This window comes from Crotalus tigris, unplaced genomic scaffold (genome assembly GCF_016545835.1).
Source record: "Crotalus tigris isolate CLP2741 ecotype Arizona unplaced genomic scaffold, ASM1654583v1 scf7180000024298.760630, whole genome shotgun sequence".
NCBI lineage: Eukaryota > Metazoa > Chordata > Lepidosauria > Squamata > Viperidae > Crotalus > Crotalus tigris.
The window spans coordinates 578,185-594,907 of record NW_024100471.1 but is presented as its reverse complement, the minus strand read 5'-3'; the positions used below and the strand labels follow the sequence as shown (position 1 = coordinate 594,907).

At 63.6% G+C, this 16,723-nt stretch overlaps 2 protein-coding genes across 4 annotated transcripts; one reads left to right on the top strand and one right to left on the bottom strand.

Annotated features, from left to right (window-relative positions):
• Positions 1 to 738: 738 nt before the first annotated feature.
• On the bottom strand, positions 739 to 7,939 carry THOP1 (thimet oligopeptidase 1). Of its 2 annotated transcripts, none has more exons than XM_039324385.1 (13): positions 7,804 to 7,939; positions 7,208 to 7,405; positions 6,920 to 7,068; positions 6,241 to 6,348; positions 5,960 to 6,062; positions 4,878 to 5,038; positions 4,630 to 4,765; positions 3,849 to 4,215; positions 2,776 to 2,977; positions 2,480 to 2,666; positions 1,864 to 1,992; positions 1,137 to 1,273; positions 739 to 1,050 (listed from the first exon to the last, which is right to left on the bottom strand). In XM_039324385.1, exons 1-13 carry the CDS (start codon positions 7,820 to 7,822, stop codon positions 892 to 894), a joined length of 2,055 nt encoding a protein of 684 aa, XP_039180319.1. In that variant the 5' UTR covers positions 7,823 to 7,939; the 3' UTR covers positions 739 to 891. The 2 variants fall into 2 exon arrangements, with proteins under 2 accessions (XP_039180319.1, XP_039180320.1); XM_039324386.1 differs by lacking the exon at positions 7,804 to 7,939 and adding an exon at positions 7,515 to 7,595.
• Positions 7,930 to 15,900, top strand: SGTA (small glutamine rich tetratricopeptide repeat containing alpha). Of its 2 annotated transcripts, XM_039324387.1 has the most exons (12): positions 7,930 to 8,063; positions 8,255 to 8,391; positions 8,555 to 8,658; positions 9,723 to 9,807; positions 10,419 to 10,518; positions 10,682 to 10,786; positions 11,145 to 11,283; positions 11,410 to 11,472; positions 11,752 to 11,789; positions 12,493 to 12,582; positions 13,872 to 13,997; positions 14,888 to 15,900. In XM_039324387.1, exons 2-11 carry the CDS (start codon positions 8,289 to 8,291, stop codon positions 13,984 to 13,986), a joined length of 942 nt encoding a protein of 313 aa, XP_039180321.1. In that variant the 5' UTR covers positions 7,930 to 8,063; positions 8,255 to 8,288; the 3' UTR covers positions 13,987 to 13,997; positions 14,888 to 15,900. The 2 variants fall into 2 exon arrangements, 1 of the variants encoding a protein (XP_039180321.1); XR_005554428.1 differs by lacking the exon at positions 14,888 to 15,900 and having other exon boundaries at positions 12,493 to 12,649; positions 13,872 to 14,001.
• The last annotated feature ends 823 nt before the right edge of the window (positions 15,901 to 16,723 follow it).

The following is a 16,723-nucleotide window of genomic DNA, read 5'->3' as shown; positions in this document are numbered from 1 at the left end:
GTTCTGTCCCTCCTTTGGCATCCTTTCTTTAATGATTCTGTTCCACTGCTTCTTTGATATTAGTGTAATTCTTGCAGCCAGTTGTCCTAGACCAGCCTCTGCCGGCCCACACACACACACACACACCCCGGGACCGGCTCCTGCAACAGTCCCCCAAGATGGGCCCCCTTCCCCCCCAGAGCCTGGCTTCACACGGCCCCCAGGGCCCAGCAGGAGGGGGCCCAGCGTGTCCGAGGCAGGAGCCCCGGGGGACCAATCGGTCCTAGTAAGGAAAGCCCAGAAGCTGGACCACGGCCTCATGCCGGGCACCCTGGCCAGGATCTGCCCTGCGGCCAATGGACAGATGGGAACTGCTGGACTCAGCCAGAGGAGCTCCGGGCAGGAGGAAAAGGCCAGCCCTGCGGACCTCCCCTCGCCCCCCCTGCCCACATCGGCTCTTCCCTCCAGCTCCCGGAAGGCCCTCTGCCCCTCGGGAGAGGCTCCCTCCCACCGGTGGACCCACAGAGCCTCCTTGGGAAGCCGCGTCGCAGCTGCGCTGGGGTGGGGGCAGACCCCTGGCTCAGAGGGGCACGATCCCCGGGCACCGCACCTGCGGCCCTCTCCTTCCCCCGCCTCCGGTCTCCCCTGGGCAGAGCAGACGCTCTCCCCGGAAGGGGCTCGTCTGAGATGGGACTCCCTCCGTCCAGGCCTCGCCCATGACATCTCCCCACCGCCCTTCCCAGCACCGCCAGCACAGAGTGAAGGTGAGTAAGCAGTTTAATAATGCCGCCCCCCCACCCTGTAAAAGAGCGGGGGGGGCAGCTTCAATCCAAGCACACCACTAAATCTACCACGGCAGCACCACGGGGGAGGGCCAGGCCCACAACGGTCTGGCGGAGGGGCAGCAGGCGCTCAGCACGCCGAGGGCAGGGAGCTGGGGGCCACGGCCAGCCCCTTGCTCTCCAGGAAGGCGTCCTGGTTGGGGGCCCTTCCCAGGAACCGTAGCAGCATCTCCGCAGCGTCCACCGACCCGCCTGGCCGGAGGATGCAGTTCCGGTAGTCCAGCCCCACCTGCAAAGGGTGAGACAGATTCTTTCTGGGGGGGGTCCTCCTTCTTGGCAAAGGGGGCCCACTGCTGTGGGGGGGAGGGCCCGTACCTTGGAGCTCATGACCCCCTCCTGCTTGAAGCGGGTGTAGAACATGTCCATCGAGTAGACCTCACTCCAGAGGTAGCCATAGTACTGGGCGTCGTAGCCTCCTGCTAAGTGGCCGAAGGTGGCCGGCATGTTGGTGCCTGAGAGAGAGGAGGCATCAGGAGAGGGGGGCATTGGGTCCGGCTGCGGCTTGGGGGAGGGAAGGCGGCCGATCCCGCCACCTGAGGCTGCGCGCTTGGGGGCTCCCTTAAAGGCCTTCCAGGGCCCACTCCGAGCAACTTCCTCCCCCTAGCTCTCCCCCAAGGAACCCAAGGGGTTGGCTTTGGTGGTGGTGGGGCACAGAGTGAGATCCCTCACAAACTGGACCTCCTGGCCGAAAATGCGCCCCCCCATGGATGTGCCTCCGTGAGGAGAGAACGGGACATCCTCAGAAAACTCTGGCCCGGTCCATGAAGGAAGGTGGCTGCTCCCTGCGTGGATTTTGGGGTACCCTGACGAGCGCCCCGTCTTCCATCTCCAGTCCTTAGAGGCCGGCAAGGCCTTGGCTGAAGGCAACCAGGCCTCAAGCAGGCGCTTTGCTTCCCAGGGCCAAATTCCCCTCTTGGGCAGGGCCGATGCTTCGTGCTGGCCATCCACCTGCCACCCGCCCTGCTTCCCAGGCCCCCAAAGCGGGGGTCGAGTGGATGCTCTCGGGAGGCCAGGCTGCCCCCGCAGCCTCCCTGCCCATCACCTGGGGTGGCTGGGATGCCCAGGATCTCCGCGCTGAGCCGGGCGTATTCCTGGGCAGGATCTGCTTGCGTCTGCGTGTGCAGGGCCTGGTCGAGCTTGGCCAACACGACCTGACGCAGGTTGAAGAGCCCTGAGGAGCCCAGGGGAGAGACGGGCGTCGGCCGAGGGCTCCCCTCCGAGGCTCCCCAGCCGGTCCCTGTGCCGCCTTTGGGCCAGCAGGGGGGGTTCACTCCCTGCTGGGGAGGCCGTGCACCGTGGGACAGGCAGACCCCAGAGGGGCCCTGACACCTCGCCTGGCTCCGGGAGAACCATCCCTGCAGGAGGGCTGGGGAGGAGAGGTCTTTGCGGACCCTCTCAGGCAGTGTACTGGCTGGACAGGACACGGGCTCAAGTCGGGGTCTCTCGGCCCGGACTGCCTCCCAGCCTGGGAGGGGTGGGGCCCCATTCAGCCCCCCTGCTGCTATCTGTCCCTCCCTCCAAAGCAGCATTGCCCGTGGCCCCGGGGCCAAGGGGAGAGAGCTGCCCAAGCAGAGAGCAGGCTCCCCGGTGGGAGTGGGCTCCTTCCCCCGGAGACCCACCTCGTCTCCACTCCCTCCGGCTGCCAGGGCGCTGCTCACCTGTGTTGGCCTGGCGGGAGCGGATCAGCTTCTCCAGCAGCTCGGAGGGGATCCGCTCGCCCGTCTTGTAGTGCCTGGACATGCGCTGCAGGGGCCCCTTCTCCCACACCCAGTTCTCCAGCATCTGGGAGGGGGCCTCCACGAAGTCTCGCTCCACGTGGGTCCCGCTGAACATGGCGAAGTCGGCCTGTGGGGGGAGGGGTCAGGACGGGACTGGCAGCCCCTCCGCAAGGGCGCTCCCTGCCTCCCCTCCTTCCTCGTGGCCGGGGGACTCTCCCCTCCGGCTCCCACCTCACCTGGGAGCACAGCTGGTGCATGACGTGGCCGAACTCGTGGAAGTAGGTCTCCACCTCATCGTGCTGCAGCAGGGAAGGGGCCTCCTGCGTCGGCTTGGTGAAGTTGGCCACCATGGCAGCCACGGCCATCTGGCGGCTGCCATCCGGCAACAGGCAGCCAGGCTGCAGCCCGAAGCAGGCCGCGTGCCCGTATTTGCCCTCCCTGGTGCAGAGACAGGAGTCAAAGGGCGAGGTCAGAGTGACCCAAAGCGGGCGATGGGCACTGCCGAAGGCTCGGAGCGGCCCCTTTTGCCCCCCCCCAGACGCTCCAAGGGGCAGGCCTCAATGAGGTCCAGCCTGCTCCCCTTCGGTCAACGACCCAGAGGGAGGAAACCTCGCTGGAGGCTTTCCAGAAGAGGCTGGACAGGTGTAGGGTCTCCTGCCTGAGCAGGGGGTGGACTAGAAGACCTCTGAGGTCCCTTCCAGCTCTGACAGTTTGTTATGAGCCTGGTGGTGCTGTGGTTAAGAGTGCAGTACTGCAGGCTGCTTCTGCTGGCTGCCAGCAGGAGAGAAGAAGAAGGAGGGGATGGGCAACAGCCACGGGGAAGACTTGGCCACGGGGACAACGGAGACCCCATTGGGAGACCTGAAAGATCGAGGCGGGGTCTGGCCCTCCTGACAAAAAATCCATGCGGTTGTTAAGAGAAAGACTGTCAATTCTGTCAATTTCTCTTTCATTTTTCAATTTTTACATTCGAACCCAGGAGCCCTGCAGCAAAGTCACAGAGGCTCTGCAGGATATTTTAAACTCACAAGAGAAACGCAATATTCACTGTCTGCCGGATTCCACGCAAACCACCACCCTAGACGTGCCACAACACAATTGCCGAGATGTTGGGGGTGCCACAAGTCGAGAGAGTCAGGAAATCTCTGCCCCATGTGGCCACCATGCCCCCCCAACCCCCCCCCCCGGCCTCTGTATTTCAAGAAAAGTGCTGCAGGGACCCCCAACGGCCTCTGCACGGAGGGCAGCCCAGCAGCCCGGCCTTCCCAGAGCGGCCCACGTCCCACCGCCCGGCCCCTCCCAGGCTCACCGCGGGTAAAGGTCCAGGTAGAACTGGCCAAGGGTCTCTCCGGAGGCCAGGTCCTGCACGGTGTAGAGCTGGACATCCTCGTGCCAGGCCTGGGCGTCCTCCTCCCGGTGGAAGGCCAGCCCCAGCAGCTCCTGGTAGATGCCCAGCAAGCCGGCCGTCACCACTTGCATGGGGAAGAACTCCTTCAGCAGGTTCTGGTCCACGCTGTACTGGGTCTCCTCCACCTGGTTCATGTAGTAGCGCATGTCCCAGGCGTTGATGCGCCCGTCAAAGGGCAGCGCCCGCTGCTCGCACTCCCTCTGCTTCAGGCTCAGGACCACCGCCCGCTCCGTTTCGCCCAGCGGCTTCAGCTTGGCTGCCAGCTCATCTGCAGGGAGCCCGGGAAGTGAGCAGGGACCGCCCGCGAATGCCCAGGCTTGGCCCCTCCAGCTGGCATAGAAGGGGAGCCCCTGCCATGGCCTCTTGGGGGGGGGCGCTTTCTGGCCACTGCAGCCGAGTCTCCTTTCTGCTCAGATGACCCTCCAACCTGCAGTCACAGCCCCTTCTGAGTTTCAACCTATGAGCCATTTCCCCTTTATCCCCCCCCCCAGCAGACGCGACCCCCAGAGTTGCCGTGAGGTAGGAGCTCAACGCCTCCCTGGAGAAAGGAGTCCTCAACCCCTGAGCAGCCAGAAGATGCCGAGGCAGGCAAGGCGCCTTGTTGCCTCACCCCCCGCGTTCTCTCTGCTGACCGCTCCTCGTTGGCCCCCTGCAGCCCTCATCACACTGTCCCTCGCCTCACCCAGGAAGGCTGCCACTGTCTTGCAGTCCTTGGCCATGTTCATCTCCAGCACGAAGGCCGCGTGGGTCTCGAACCCCAGGAGCGCCGACTTCTGGGCCCGCAGCTCCACCAGCTGCTGGAGGATCCGGCAGTTCTCCTGTGCCGTTGGGGGGGGGAGGGGAAGCGAGCTCAGCCTCCAGGTGGTGGAACTCTGCCCCTTCCCAGCACGTGTGTGTGGGGAAGGGGACCCGCTGCCCCCTCCCCCATACCTCTTTGCAGCGGGAGTTGAAGCGCTCCTCCATCCGCTTCCGGGTCTCGGGCACGTGGCACTTCTTCATCAGGGGAAAGTAATGGGGGTACTTGAGGCTGACCTTCAGCTTGCCGTCCTCCGCCTTCTCCAGGGAGCTTAGGAAATCCTCGGGGAGCCCCCCTGGACGGGAGAAGAGGGAGCCCTGCTAGGCGGGCCAAGCTCTGCGCAGCGCCTCCAGGCCGGGTAAGAGCAGCCGCCTGCCCGGAGAAAGCCGAGAGCCGGGCCCTGGTGCGCCTCCGTGATTCATGACGAGGACCAACTTTTTCTCACCAGGCCCGCTGAAGGCCGTGGGCGCAGTTCTTCTATAAGCTCCCCCTCAGCCCCCCAGCCATGTGACTTTGGGTCCCGACCTTTACAGCTGGGTCAGGAGAAGCGCTCTGAACAGGGGCTGCCAGCACTCCAGGGCTGGAGGAGGGGGAGGAGGACCCCCCACCAAGGCAGCCCAGCTGCACTGCTCCAAGCGTCCCAGGAGGGGCTCCTCACAGGCAGAGGGGATGAGGAGCGCCCGGAGAGCCTCCCGCTACAGCAGAGACGCTACAGCAGAGACGCCAGGCAACCTCCTGGGCCTCCTGGCACCACCTGCCTTTGGCTGCTTGAGCAGGGAAAAGCAGCAGGGGGGGGGGACAGGAGGAAGAGATTCCAGGCCCAACCTCCCATCGGAAGCCAGAGGGGAAAGGAAGGAAGGGAGAGGAATCAGGGGAGGGTCACAGAAGAGAATCTCTGTAGCTCGGGGTTCAACTGGGGGAGGGGGTCCTTGCTGCTCTCTGAGCTTGGCTGTTTTCTTGAAAATGTTTCATTACCAAACCAGGGAACACCATGAGGGCTAGACTGTTGAAATTTAAAAGATGCTCAGCTGACATCGACAGACACGTTATGCTAAACCTGCAAGAAACCTTCCTTGCACTAATCCTTCTCCTTGACAGGGCCGCAATGTGGCTCTCAGCCCTCCTTTGAGGGGAAAACGTGGCACCACAGAGGCCACGGCCGAGGGCCAGATTCCCCCCCACGATGGCTGTCAGGCCTCTCCCGCCGCAGCCTCACCCAGCTCCTCCCTGGTAAAAGCCAGGAAAGTGGCGTCTTCATTGAGGTTTTTGCTGAAGTCAATGCACAGCACGCTCAGCTTCTTCTTAATCTCCTTGATTTTCTGAGAAAGCGAGGAAACGACGTGAACAACCCGGAGACCGCCAGCAGAGATCCAGCCCTCCCCCCTGCCAGACTCCGAAGCAGCCGCCCTTCCTTAAAAGCTGCCTGGGCAGCCTCCCGGCCAGGGATCAAAGCCACAGGCTGTCCCTTGGTCTGCGTGCACAGGGCAGCCTGCTCACCTCCTGCACCTCCCCGGCCAGGTGGAGGCCGCTCCGTTGGCCCAGCTTGACCAGCCTTTCCAAGTAGCGCTTGGCTTCTGGCTTTAGGGAAACACCGTCCAGCTTCTCCTGGGGAAGGAAAGGGGTCTCTGACAGGGCAGGCAGCCTCGCCTGCCGGGGCAACCGGGGGCTCTTCCTAGTGGCTGCCAGTCTCTGGCCCCAAGGTGGCCGGGTCCACAGTGCCCACGGACATGCTGGGCGTGAAAAAGCTGAGTAGGAAGCAGCTGAGGGAGCCATGAGGGCCAGAGACGGGGGGGGCGCGCGCTGGGGGCGGAGTTTGGAGCAGGGGGGCCCTCGGAGGCTCCTGCAGATCTGGGTGCGAGGCGGGCCCTATCGCTAGAGCAGTATTTCTCAACCTTGACATTTTTAAGGCATGTGGACTTCAACTCCCAGAATTCCGCAGCCAGCAATGCTGGCTGTGGAATTCTGGGAGTTGAAGTCCACATGCCTTAAAATTGTCAAGGTTGAGAAACACTGCGCTAGAGCCTTCTCCACTGGCCGAGGGCTCTTGACTCAGCCTTGGGGCCACACAAACCGCCCCGTCCGGTCTCGGCAGGGCAGGTCTGGGCTCCTCCCTGGTTCTGCCAGAAGCCAGGGAGGGCCAAGCGGGGCACGGAACCGGCAGAGCCGGCCAGCTGACCTGCAGCCAGGTGATCCGCTGGTAGACGTCCTGCCGCATGCTGGTCTCCACGTCGAACTCCGAGAGCTGCTTGTCTGCCTCGGTGCTGGCGGTGCGGACCTCCCGGCTGGGGGAGACGTGTTGCGGGAAATCCAGCATATTCCGCTGCACTGTAGGGCGGGAAGCGCTCAGGCTGGGACGGGGGATTCCCCTGCGCCCCCTGCCCACCTGGCTGCGCGCTCCCCGGCGCCCCCTGCCCGCCCCCCCCGCTCCCCTGGGTGCGCGCCCCCGGCTCCTCCCCCCGCCCACCTGTGTACTCGCGCTCGGCGGCGGCCAGGGCGTGCAGCGTGTTCTCGCAAGAGACCTCCCGTCGATCGAGGGCGCCCACGGCGTCGTACACCTGCCGGGTGCGGGCCACCAGCTGGGCGGCGGCGCTGCGGATCTGCTGGGCGCCCAAATCCCATCGCAGGCGGCTGCCGCGGGGCGTCGGGCTCTCCGGGGCGCTTCCTGGGCGGGGGACGAAGAGGGCGGCGCCGTCAGACCCTTCCCCGCGCCCCCTCTCCCCCGGGCGACGGAGAGGGCCCCGCGCCCCACGGAGACCCCGGCCCGCAGTTACCCATCGGGGGAACCATGCCGCGTGTTCGCTCTCGGTCGAGGGGAGCCGGAGAGAGCAGGACCGCCCTCCAGGAGGGTGGAGCTCTCCTCCGCCCCGCCCCGCCCCGCCCCCCAGCCCAGTGGCAGGAAGTTCCGTGGGCCCGGCACTCGGAGGGGAGCGGCGGATGCTCCGCCCGTGTTCTAGACCCCACGCTCGCGGGCGCCGGCCAGGCCACCGGGAGCCCCGGCCCCTCCCCTCCTGCAGGCGAAAGGCGGGTCCCGCGTGTTCGCGGTCCACGAGCGAAGCGGACCTGGGTGGGCCGAGCGCATCGCGCTCCCTGCGCGCGAGACTCGGAAACGGGCTCTGTCAAACAGAGGCGGCCCCTCTGTCCTTTCCTAGCTCTGGCGAAGGGAGAAGGGGACCTGGAGACCGGCGACGGGCGAAACGTCGCCCGCCGCGCAGGCGCGGCGCCCTGACCCGGCGTGCCCCGTTCGCGCCTGCGCAGTCGGCCGGAGGGCGGACAAGGGGCCGATCACGCCCGCTCCTGCGCTGGGGTCGCCGCCGTCGGGGGTGAGCCGGGCCGGGAACGGGGGCGGGAGGGCCTGTCCCGATCGGGGCCGGGAGCCGCGCATGGCCCCGCCGGCGAGGGGGGCGAGGAGAGGGGAGCCCGTGCCCATCGGTGGGGGGAGGAGGGGGGAGGGGCGGGCCCTTCCGGGTGGCCTCCCCCCCAGCTGGACACCTCCCGTGTCCGCCCCCCGCAGGAAGCTCCGCCTCCGCGAGGGACGCCGGGCCAGCATGGCGGAGCCGCAGAAGCGCCTGGCCTTCGCCATCATCGAGTTCCTGCAGGAGCAGCTGCAGCACGGCGGGCTCTCCCCGGACGCCCAGGAGAGCCTGGAAGGTGGGCGGGGGGCGGGGGAGGGCGGGCGCGGCGGCGACACCCCCACCTACGCACCCCCTCCTCTCCCCCTCCCCTGCAGGGGACCCGGGGGTGCTGCTGCTGCGAGCGACGCGCCCCCCTCCACTCTCTCTCTGTCTCCCCCTCCCCTTCCCCCCTCCCGCAGTGGCCATCCAGTGCCTGGAGACGGCCTTCGGGGTGTCCGTGGAGGACCGGGGCCTGGCCATCTCGCAGAAGCTCCCGGACATTTTTGAAGCTGCTGCCGCCAAAGTGAGCGTCCTGGGGAGGCTCTTCGGGGTACGGGAGGGGGAAACCTTTTTCTTCTTCGCTCCCCTCCCCCTCCCCCCACTGAGTGAGGGAAGACCCCGGGTGGGGCCGAGGGTATGCGGGGGGGGGCAGGGCTATCTCTGGGGCCAAACCCTGGAAAGGGCCACTTGGCGAAACACACCAGCGGGGGTGAAGCCGGCATCCCTGAGCAGGAAACTTTCCCTCCGTTCCTTGTTAGTTTCCAAGTTTGGGACTGGCACTCCGATTCCCCATTCCCCTTTTATCCCCTGTCAGCTTTCCCCAAAAGAGTTTATTGGCAATTCTCAAGCAACGACTGTCCATGAGGGTCTGTTTCCGACAGACCTAGGGATTAAGGATTAAGTCCCAGTTTCCTTCTCTGTACAATCCTCATCGATCTTGGGGCTTTAATGCAGGATCAGCAGCTGCTTTGAGTAAAACTGGAACCACCCCCAGCCCTGTGATCCAATGGCAATTATGCTGACTTTCAAGTTGCATCTGGAAAACAAACTCCAGAAAGACAGGTCAAAACTCAAGGCCTGGAAGATCACACACCCAGGCGGCCTTATTGATTAGAGAGCTGTAATTGCTGGGTGTCTCTCCTCATACCAGTCTTTTAAAGTCTCTCGCAGGGATTGGGATGAAGCCACTTCAGAGAGCGTTTACCTGGGCCAAGTTGCTCTTTGCAATGCCTTCCGGGGTCCTGAAGATCCTAGAAAGGCAGCTGAGACCCGGGCTCTGCTCCCACCATCCCGGGAGGAAGAGGGCAGTGCAGGGCTGGGGCCTCTGGAAGGGGCTGGGCAGCCATCAGCTGCTGAGTTAGGCCCACCCTTTCCTAACTCCGTGCCCTCCAGGGCAATAGGCAGCCGTTCCCATAATCCCCGGCCAGCCTTTGCCTTTGAAGGAGACTCGTGCAGTAGGGTGACTACCAGGGGAGGCCATCCCAAGCCCTTCTGGCCAGCCACTCTGACCTTGCAAGTCCTGGGCTATCCAGAGCATCCCTGACGCCCCCCTGCTCCCCCCGCTGGGCCTTCCCTTCTTCCCAACAGGAGCCCTTGCAGAGCTGCCCCATTGCTGAGCCCGCCTCTCCCACCGAAGAGGATGTGGTTGAGGCTGAAAGACTGAAAACTGAAGGTGAGCCTTTGGGTGGGTGGGGGTCTCCTGCTTGTTCTTGGCACCCAGGGAGGGTGGTGTGGGCAGCAGGGCACTCCCTCCAAGCATCCCCAGCATCTGGACAGGGAACATTGGGGGGGGGGCTGGGAGGACGTCTTTGTCGGGCTCCAAAGAACAAGAAAGACACGCTGAGTGGCTTCAGAGCCGTTCCCTGCACTGCTCCTTGCCCAGAGGCAGAAGCCTCGCCCGACTCCAGCGACTGTTTGCAGAGAAGCCACCATCCCTGGGGGAGGCTTGTCATCCGGCCCAGGCTGGGCTCCCTAGCAATGTCCTCTGCCTCCCGCAATGAGGAGGGGGGCTTTCCTGCGGTGTCCCCGACTGCCCAGCCAGGACAAGCAAGGTCGCCAATGGAAAGGGGCCTTCGGAGGAAGAAAGCTGAGGGCTGGCAGCCCTGGCCCAGGTGGGTGGGGAAGGGAGGAGGCCAGGCTTCCCAGCAGTGGCCCTTTGGGCGAGACCCGGGCGAGGGACCCCCAGAGCGACCACCAGGCAATGTTGGAAGTGCGACGGGAGGGGGGGGAGGATTGCCCTCTGGTGAAATTTAAGGCAGCTCCCCCCTCGTTTCTTCTTTCCAGGCAACGAGCAGATGAAAGTGGAGAACTTCCAAAGTGCCGTCTCGTTCTACGGAAGAGCCATCGAACTCAACCCGGCCAACGCTGTGTACTACTGCAACCGGTGAGAGGGCTCCTGTCTCAGTTCTCCAGCTGCACTTGCTCCGGGAGCCCGAAATGGGGGAGGGGGTGAGAGCGCCCAGGGGAAAAAAGAAAAAAAGCCCCACCCTTGCTCATGGGGTCCGAAGTGGAGAGCCTCTCCCAAGGAGCCCCCTCTCCCCCCTCAGGGCTGCTGCTTACAGCAAACTCGGAAACTACGCTGGGGCAGTGAGGGACTGCGAGAGAGCCATCAACATCGACCCCAAGTACAGCAAGGCCTACGGCCGGATGGGGTGCGTGGGTCCCAGCGCTGCCCTCGGGCCTGGTGGGGGAGGGGCTGCTGACCCCAGGGGTGGGGGTGGGGAGAACCTGGGGCTTCAGAGGAAGAAGAAAGGCGCCTGCCCCTCCCGGGAGACCCCCCCCCTTCAGAGGCCGTGGGGAGCCCTTCCCGCCCCCTCCTTTCGTGCTATCCCGTGCGTGGGGGAAGGGTGGGCTATGGCTCCACGGGCGAAAGAGCGAAGACGGCCCCGGATGAATCGGGCGCAGAGAGTTTCTTTCTGGCTTCCCGGAAGAGGCGTCGTGTGGCTCGGTGTCCCTTTCCTCAGGAGTGGCCGCCCCTCCCCTCACTCCCCTCTCCCGTGTCCTCTGCAGGTTGGCCCTGTCCAGCCTCAACAAGCTCTCGGAGGCCGTCTTCTACTACCGGAAGGCGCTGGAGCTGGACCCAGAGAACGAGACCTACAAGTCCAACCTGAAAGTCACCGAGCAGAAGATGAAGGAGGCCCCGAGCCCGGTGAGTGGCCGGTTGGCTGGCTGGCTGGCTGGAGAAGACCCTGGGGGAGCAGGGAGGCCCAGCCTCTCTGCCCTCAGGCGCCTGGCGGGGGCTGTGCTGACGCCACTTTCCCACGTTTCCCCACAGACGGGGGGCGCCGGAGGGTTTGACCTGGCTGGGTTGCTCAACAACCCCGGCTTCATGAGCATGGTGAGTGCGGGGCCGGAGGGGCTCTGCTTTGCTGGGGGAGGGGTGTCCATGCGTGCGCTTGTTGGTCTGCGAGGGTCAGTCCACCGGCCTCTCTGTGACACTGGTTGTCTCCAAGGGCCCCTTCCCCCAGGCGCTTCTTGCCTTGGCAGAGGGTTATGGGAAGGGCAGTTCCCCTCATCTCGGGGGGGGGGGGCAGCCTAGAAAGGCCGGCCAGGCTCCTGGGCTGACCGGCTGGTTCAGCTTCGCCCAGCCAGCCACATCCTTTCTCTCCCTCCACAGGCCTCCAACCTGATGAACAACCCACAGGTGCAGCAGCTGTGAGTGTGCAGGGGGATGGTGGGCCTTCCCGCCCTTCCGGAAGGATCTGCTCTGGGGAGGGGCGGTCTGAGGGCTGCGGTTGAACAGGCGGCCCCAAAGGCTCGGGCGGAGCTGGGGAAAGAGGCCCTGGCTGAAATCCACAAGGACACCTTTTAATGTAGTGCTTTCTCTGTAAAGGAAATGTTTCCTTAAAAAGCCTGGAATCTTGGTTAAGTTGGGGTGTGATTTTGGTTTAGTGTGTCCTATGGACCCCTTTGCTCTGCTGTGCCAACCTTGGTTTCCTGGCAGGCCAGCCAAAACCGAGCTTTCATTAAAATGGCAGCTTTCACTGAAGAAGGAGCACTCCCCAAAATGGAGAGGCCAGGAGCCAATAACTGCGGCCTTGGCAGGGTGGGAGGGAGGGGAGGGTCCGCCCCAGGTGTCCGTGGGGTGGGAGGTAGCCGTTCCTGGGTGAGATTTGGCTTGAGCACTCCAGCCTGGGGCTTCCGGTTGGGAGATGGGTGGGTTCTTGGGAATCTTCTGGTAAAATTGTGTCCCCCCCCCCAGCTTTCCCAGAGGCCCTGTGGCAGATGAAAGCACTTCCCACTCCGGGGTGGGATTGTTTAGCGACCCTTCAGAGCCGTGGCTGGGGCCTTGCTGGGGCGCCTCTCCCTGCCCATGTGACCCGCATGGAGGGTCACGCATCCCCCCTCCCCTTTGCAGGATGTCCGGGATGATCTCCAGCAGCCAGAGCCCCGTGGCCGCCCCAGGAGCCAGCACGGCCCCCCACGATCTCGCCAGTCTCATCCAAGCGTGAGTAGACGGGGCGCTCCCTTCCCCCCAATCCCCCCGTCCACGATCTCGCCAGTCTCATCCAAGCGTGAGTAGACGGGGCGCTCCCTTCCCCCCAATCCCCCCCCCCCGTCTGTTCCTTCAGACGCAGGAAAGCAGCAGCCGGCTCGGCCCCCCCTTGTGACCCCTCCTCACCAAGCCCCGTGGGGGATTTCCCCACAAGCCACTCCTGGCCTGCTGGTCAGTACGGGTCATCCTTTCGAAATGACCCCTCGGCCCATTCCTCTCCTAGCTGGTGTCCTAAAAAGTGGGGGGAGGGGCACAGCAGAGCCCTCCCTCCCTGGCAAGTCCTGAAGAAGCTGGGAAAGCCTCCCGGCCCTCCGGTGGGACACGGGTCCTCTTGTCCTTCGGCTCCGACTCTCATGGGCCTCTCGCCCTTCCCGCAAGCGCAGTCCACATCCAGCTTTCCGGGAGGGGCGGATCTTCTGTTATGCCCCCCCTTCCACACACACACACACACACACACACACGGTCTTTTGATCCCAAAGCTGAACAGCTCTTCTGCTGCTCCTCATAGGACTTCGTTTCCCGTCCCTGGGTCTCGGTTCTTGCCCTTTGCTGAGCCAGCCTCTTGTTGGCTTGACTCCTGAACGCGGCCCGATTCTTGAGGTGGGGTCCGAGCAAGGACCGGTAGAGCAGAACGGTGGCTTCCTGCTATGATGACTTAGCACAGGGGAGGCAACTATGCTGGCTCAGGAATTCTGGGAATTGAAGTCCACGAGTCGTAAAAGAGCCAAGGTTGCCTACCCCTGACTTAGCAGTTATACTCCCACCGCAGCTGCGGCCGGACACCCTGCTTGCCTCATTTACGGCCACGTTGCTCTGCTGGCTCCTGCGCCATTTGTGACTGGAGTAGCTCCCTCTGTCAGAGCCCCCCCCCCAGGCCTCCGAGGCCTCCTGTGCACCCGATCCGTCTCTTAGGCGGAGGCTCTCCCCTTCTCCCCGATCAGTTTCTTTCTCTACCTTTTGCCCGATTTATCTTGTCTCTCGAGGTAGCTTTGCGTTTCATTCCTGCCTTCTGCAGCTGCCCACCGTTTGTGTGTCATCAGCAGATCTATGAAGGACTGGATTTTGTTACTCCTCCTGCCTCCTGCTTGAAGGGAAGAGGAGCGATTGCAAAGTAGCTTCTGAGTAGCTTTTGAGCCGCCTCTGTATCCACCTGGTCACTGTGCTGTCCAGTAGGACTGTCCCCTGGATCACACCCACAATCGATGGTTAACCTGACCGTTTTCTCTCCTGTGGCGGTCCAGGGGCCAGCAGTTCGCTCAGCAGATGCAGCAGCAGAATCCGGAGCTGATAGAGCAGCTGCGCAGCCAGATCCGGAGCCGGACGCCCAGCGCCAGCAACGAAGAGCAGCAGGAATGAGGCAGCTGCCGGTGAGCTGGGGGGGGCATCTGTGTCTCTCTGCCAGGGACCGTCTGGATGACCTTGAGAAAAGGAAGCTTGGCAAACTCAGGAAGGACTCACGCTAATTGATCCCAAGTGGTTAAAAGGTCCAGCAAGAGATTTTACACTTGCTAGATTCAGGTCAGGAACTCCCCACCCCCACCCCCCCGGGTACATCAGACAGGAATCACGACTAGCTGAATCTGCTTGACTTGTGGGCTGCGTTAACAAAATCCTGCGTGTCTGAAGGCACAAACGTCTCCCTGCATCTTTTGACTGCACGACCCACTAGGGCTCGTCTCTCCTGCGTTTCTTCTGACTGATGCTAGATTTTGGGCACTCCTGCTTCTTTTATCAGCTGATTTCTTCCTAGGCAGCATCTCTCCCCCCACCCCCAATATCTAAGGTCATTCCCACGTTATACTTGCTTCCCCCCCCCGTGGCATTTTGTGGGTGATTTGCAGAAGACCCAAAGGGCGGGGGGGGGAGCGCAGGGATCCAGAGAGGGCCAGCAGCTACAGTGCATCCCTCACGGAAGAACTCTGGGGAGAGACCCCCAGTCTGCCCCATGGAGTTGAAGACCGTCCGGAGTGGAGAGGCTGGCAGGAAGGCCCTGATCAGAGGCTCCATAGCTGCAGTGGCCGGTGGTCTTCCTGGGCCCGTTTGCAGAGCTCCTGGCAAGTGAATGGAGGCCAGGAGCAGGGGGGCTGCTAAAGGCCCCGTTGCCAGACTCAGTGCAGGAAGGCAAAGGGAAGCCTCCTTGGCGCATGGCAGTCTGTCCGAGATGGCGGAGCCCACCCTTGTCCTCGGGAGAAGCACCAAGGCAGGGAAGCCATCCGCTCCTGCCCGGGATGTGCTTATGTTCATCTCCTTCTTTCAGGACTCTGCTCCTGGCCAGGAAGACCCCCTTTGCCCCAGGGAAGGACCAGCTGAAGAGCCTCCGAGCTGCTGCTGCTGCCAGCCATTCCTCCCTTGGAAAAGCCCACAAGGAACGGGGCGGGGGGGGGCACCGAGCCTGATCCGATCTGCATGTTAGAGACTGTTTTGCATAGCCTCCCTGCCTGCTTCCTCCCCGCCTCGCCCCTGCGTGGACTTTGCCAGGGGGAGCGGAGAGTTACTGACTGCAGACCAGCATCTCCCGCCATCCCGGACCCTCGAAGGCAAGCTGTGGGCAAGCACTGGGGCCGTCAATGCCACGCCTTTCCTGTTGCTCAGAAGAACACACACATCCCGAGACTGTGCCATCCTCCAGCAGGGAGAGTCTTCTTTTCCAAACTGGGATTTCCTTCTCGTCAGCATTGCTGGATCCTGGCACTCCGAGGCTGGATGGCCCCCGTCTTGGGGAGAGGCCCAGTTGACTGGCTGGGAGGGGCAACTGGTGGAACTGGCACCGGTGCCTGGGGAAGATGGGAGGACGTCTCCGTGCTTTTCAGTAGGACGTTTTTAAGGATCGTGGCTAGTCTGGTGTGAGTTTTCTGGGGGCGGGGGGGACGACAACGTGGCTTTCTTTCTTTCTTTCTTTCTTTCTTTCTTTCTTTCTTTCTTTCTTTCTTTCTTTCTTTCTTTCTTTCTTTCTTTTTCTTTCTTTGGGTCGGGGTCTGGGGAACTTGCCTGGCTGGACTGGCTAATGGCACTCTCTGCCCAGCATGAAGGGTGGCAGGGGGACTCGGCTGCCTACCCGGGACTGGGCCAAACCAGGCAGCTCCTTCCTCAAGTCTCTCCTTTTGGCCGGGGGTCCCCTCGGCCTCTGGTGTCCAGAGCGTGGCTCTCGCCCCTTGAGGTGCCACCCGGAGGGTTAGTTGAACCTGTTGAATCTCCCGGATCCTCTCCAGCCAGTAGGATGGACCGGATGGCAGCCCAAGGACCTTGGGGGAGGAGGGTCACCTGCCAGAAGCCCCCTGGAGACTGGCCTCCCCTGCGTTAGCCAGGGAGGGGGCCCCTTTCCTGGCTGGCCAGGGCACTGGAGAGAAGAGCAAAGTGGTCAGCCTGGGTCTGCCTGCCTCAAGGGCTGAACCTTGCAGGGTGCCTCTGTCTGATTTCTCATCCTGGCCCTTGCCAGGGGCAGCTGGGCAAAAGCCATCTTGGGGGGTGGGGTGGGGGTTGCAGATGCAGATTTTAGGGCAGCAAAGCAGGTAGAGGGGTGGGGTGGAGTCCTATCCATGGCCCCTTCCGGCATGGTGGGTGGGTGCCAGGAGGGGGGAGCTGCCAGGCTAGAATGGTAAGTAATTTGGGGGGGGGACGCTGGGGTGCTTCCAGTAAGCAAGGGTGGGGCTGAGGAATCACCATCTTGTCTCCAACAGTGGCTTTTCTTTGATGTAGGAAATAAACTTATTTGGACACTGGCTGGCTGGTGCCTGGAGGGGAAAAGGGGAGGGCGGGTGGGGCAGGGAGGCCTTCGAAGGAGAGGGCGGGCGTCTCTGCCTGAAAACGGGGGGGGGGCGGAATGGGAGCGGCCCTCGGCGCCCTTCCACGGCGGACGGGCGGTGTGTTGGGGGGGGGGGCGCTTCGTGTCACGTTTTCGGCTTGGCGACCGGAGGGCTCCAACTGGGGCCGGAGGAGCGTTTTCCGCAGGGGGGGCAGTGCGGTCGGTCAGCCGGATCCTCCGTTGCCCGGAGAAGCGATCGCTGAGCGACGGGGACCGGCCAGCCTTCCCTCCCACGCGCACAGCAGGCTCGGCGGCGCCCCGGAACCTCCGCGCGGGGCCTCGTTCCGCCCG

Excerpts from the sequence above, each read along its gene's own strand:
- THOP1 (XM_039324385.1), bottom strand. Across the intron at positions 2,667-2,775 it reads TGCACCAGCTGTGCTCCCAG|GCCGACTTCGCCATGTTCAG; the intron begins GTGAGGTGGGAG and ends CTCCCCCCACAG. Across the intron at positions 1,051-1,136 it reads AGGGGGTCATGAGCTCCAAG|GTGGGGCTGGACTACCGGAA; the intron begins GTACGGGCCCTC and ends CACCCTTTGCAG.
- SGTA (XM_039324387.1), top strand. The coding sequence starts at position 8,289 with ATGGCGGAGCCGCAGAAGCGCCTGGCCTTCGCCATCATCGAGTTCCTG. Across the intron at positions 8,659-9,722 it reads TTGAAGCTGCTGCCGCCAAA|GAGCCCTTGCAGAGCTGCCC; the intron begins GTGAGCGTCCTG and ends TCTTCCCAACAG. Across the intron at positions 9,808-10,418 it reads TGAAAGACTGAAAACTGAAG|GCAACGAGCAGATGAAAGTG; the intron begins GTGAGCCTTTGG and ends TCTTCTTTCCAG.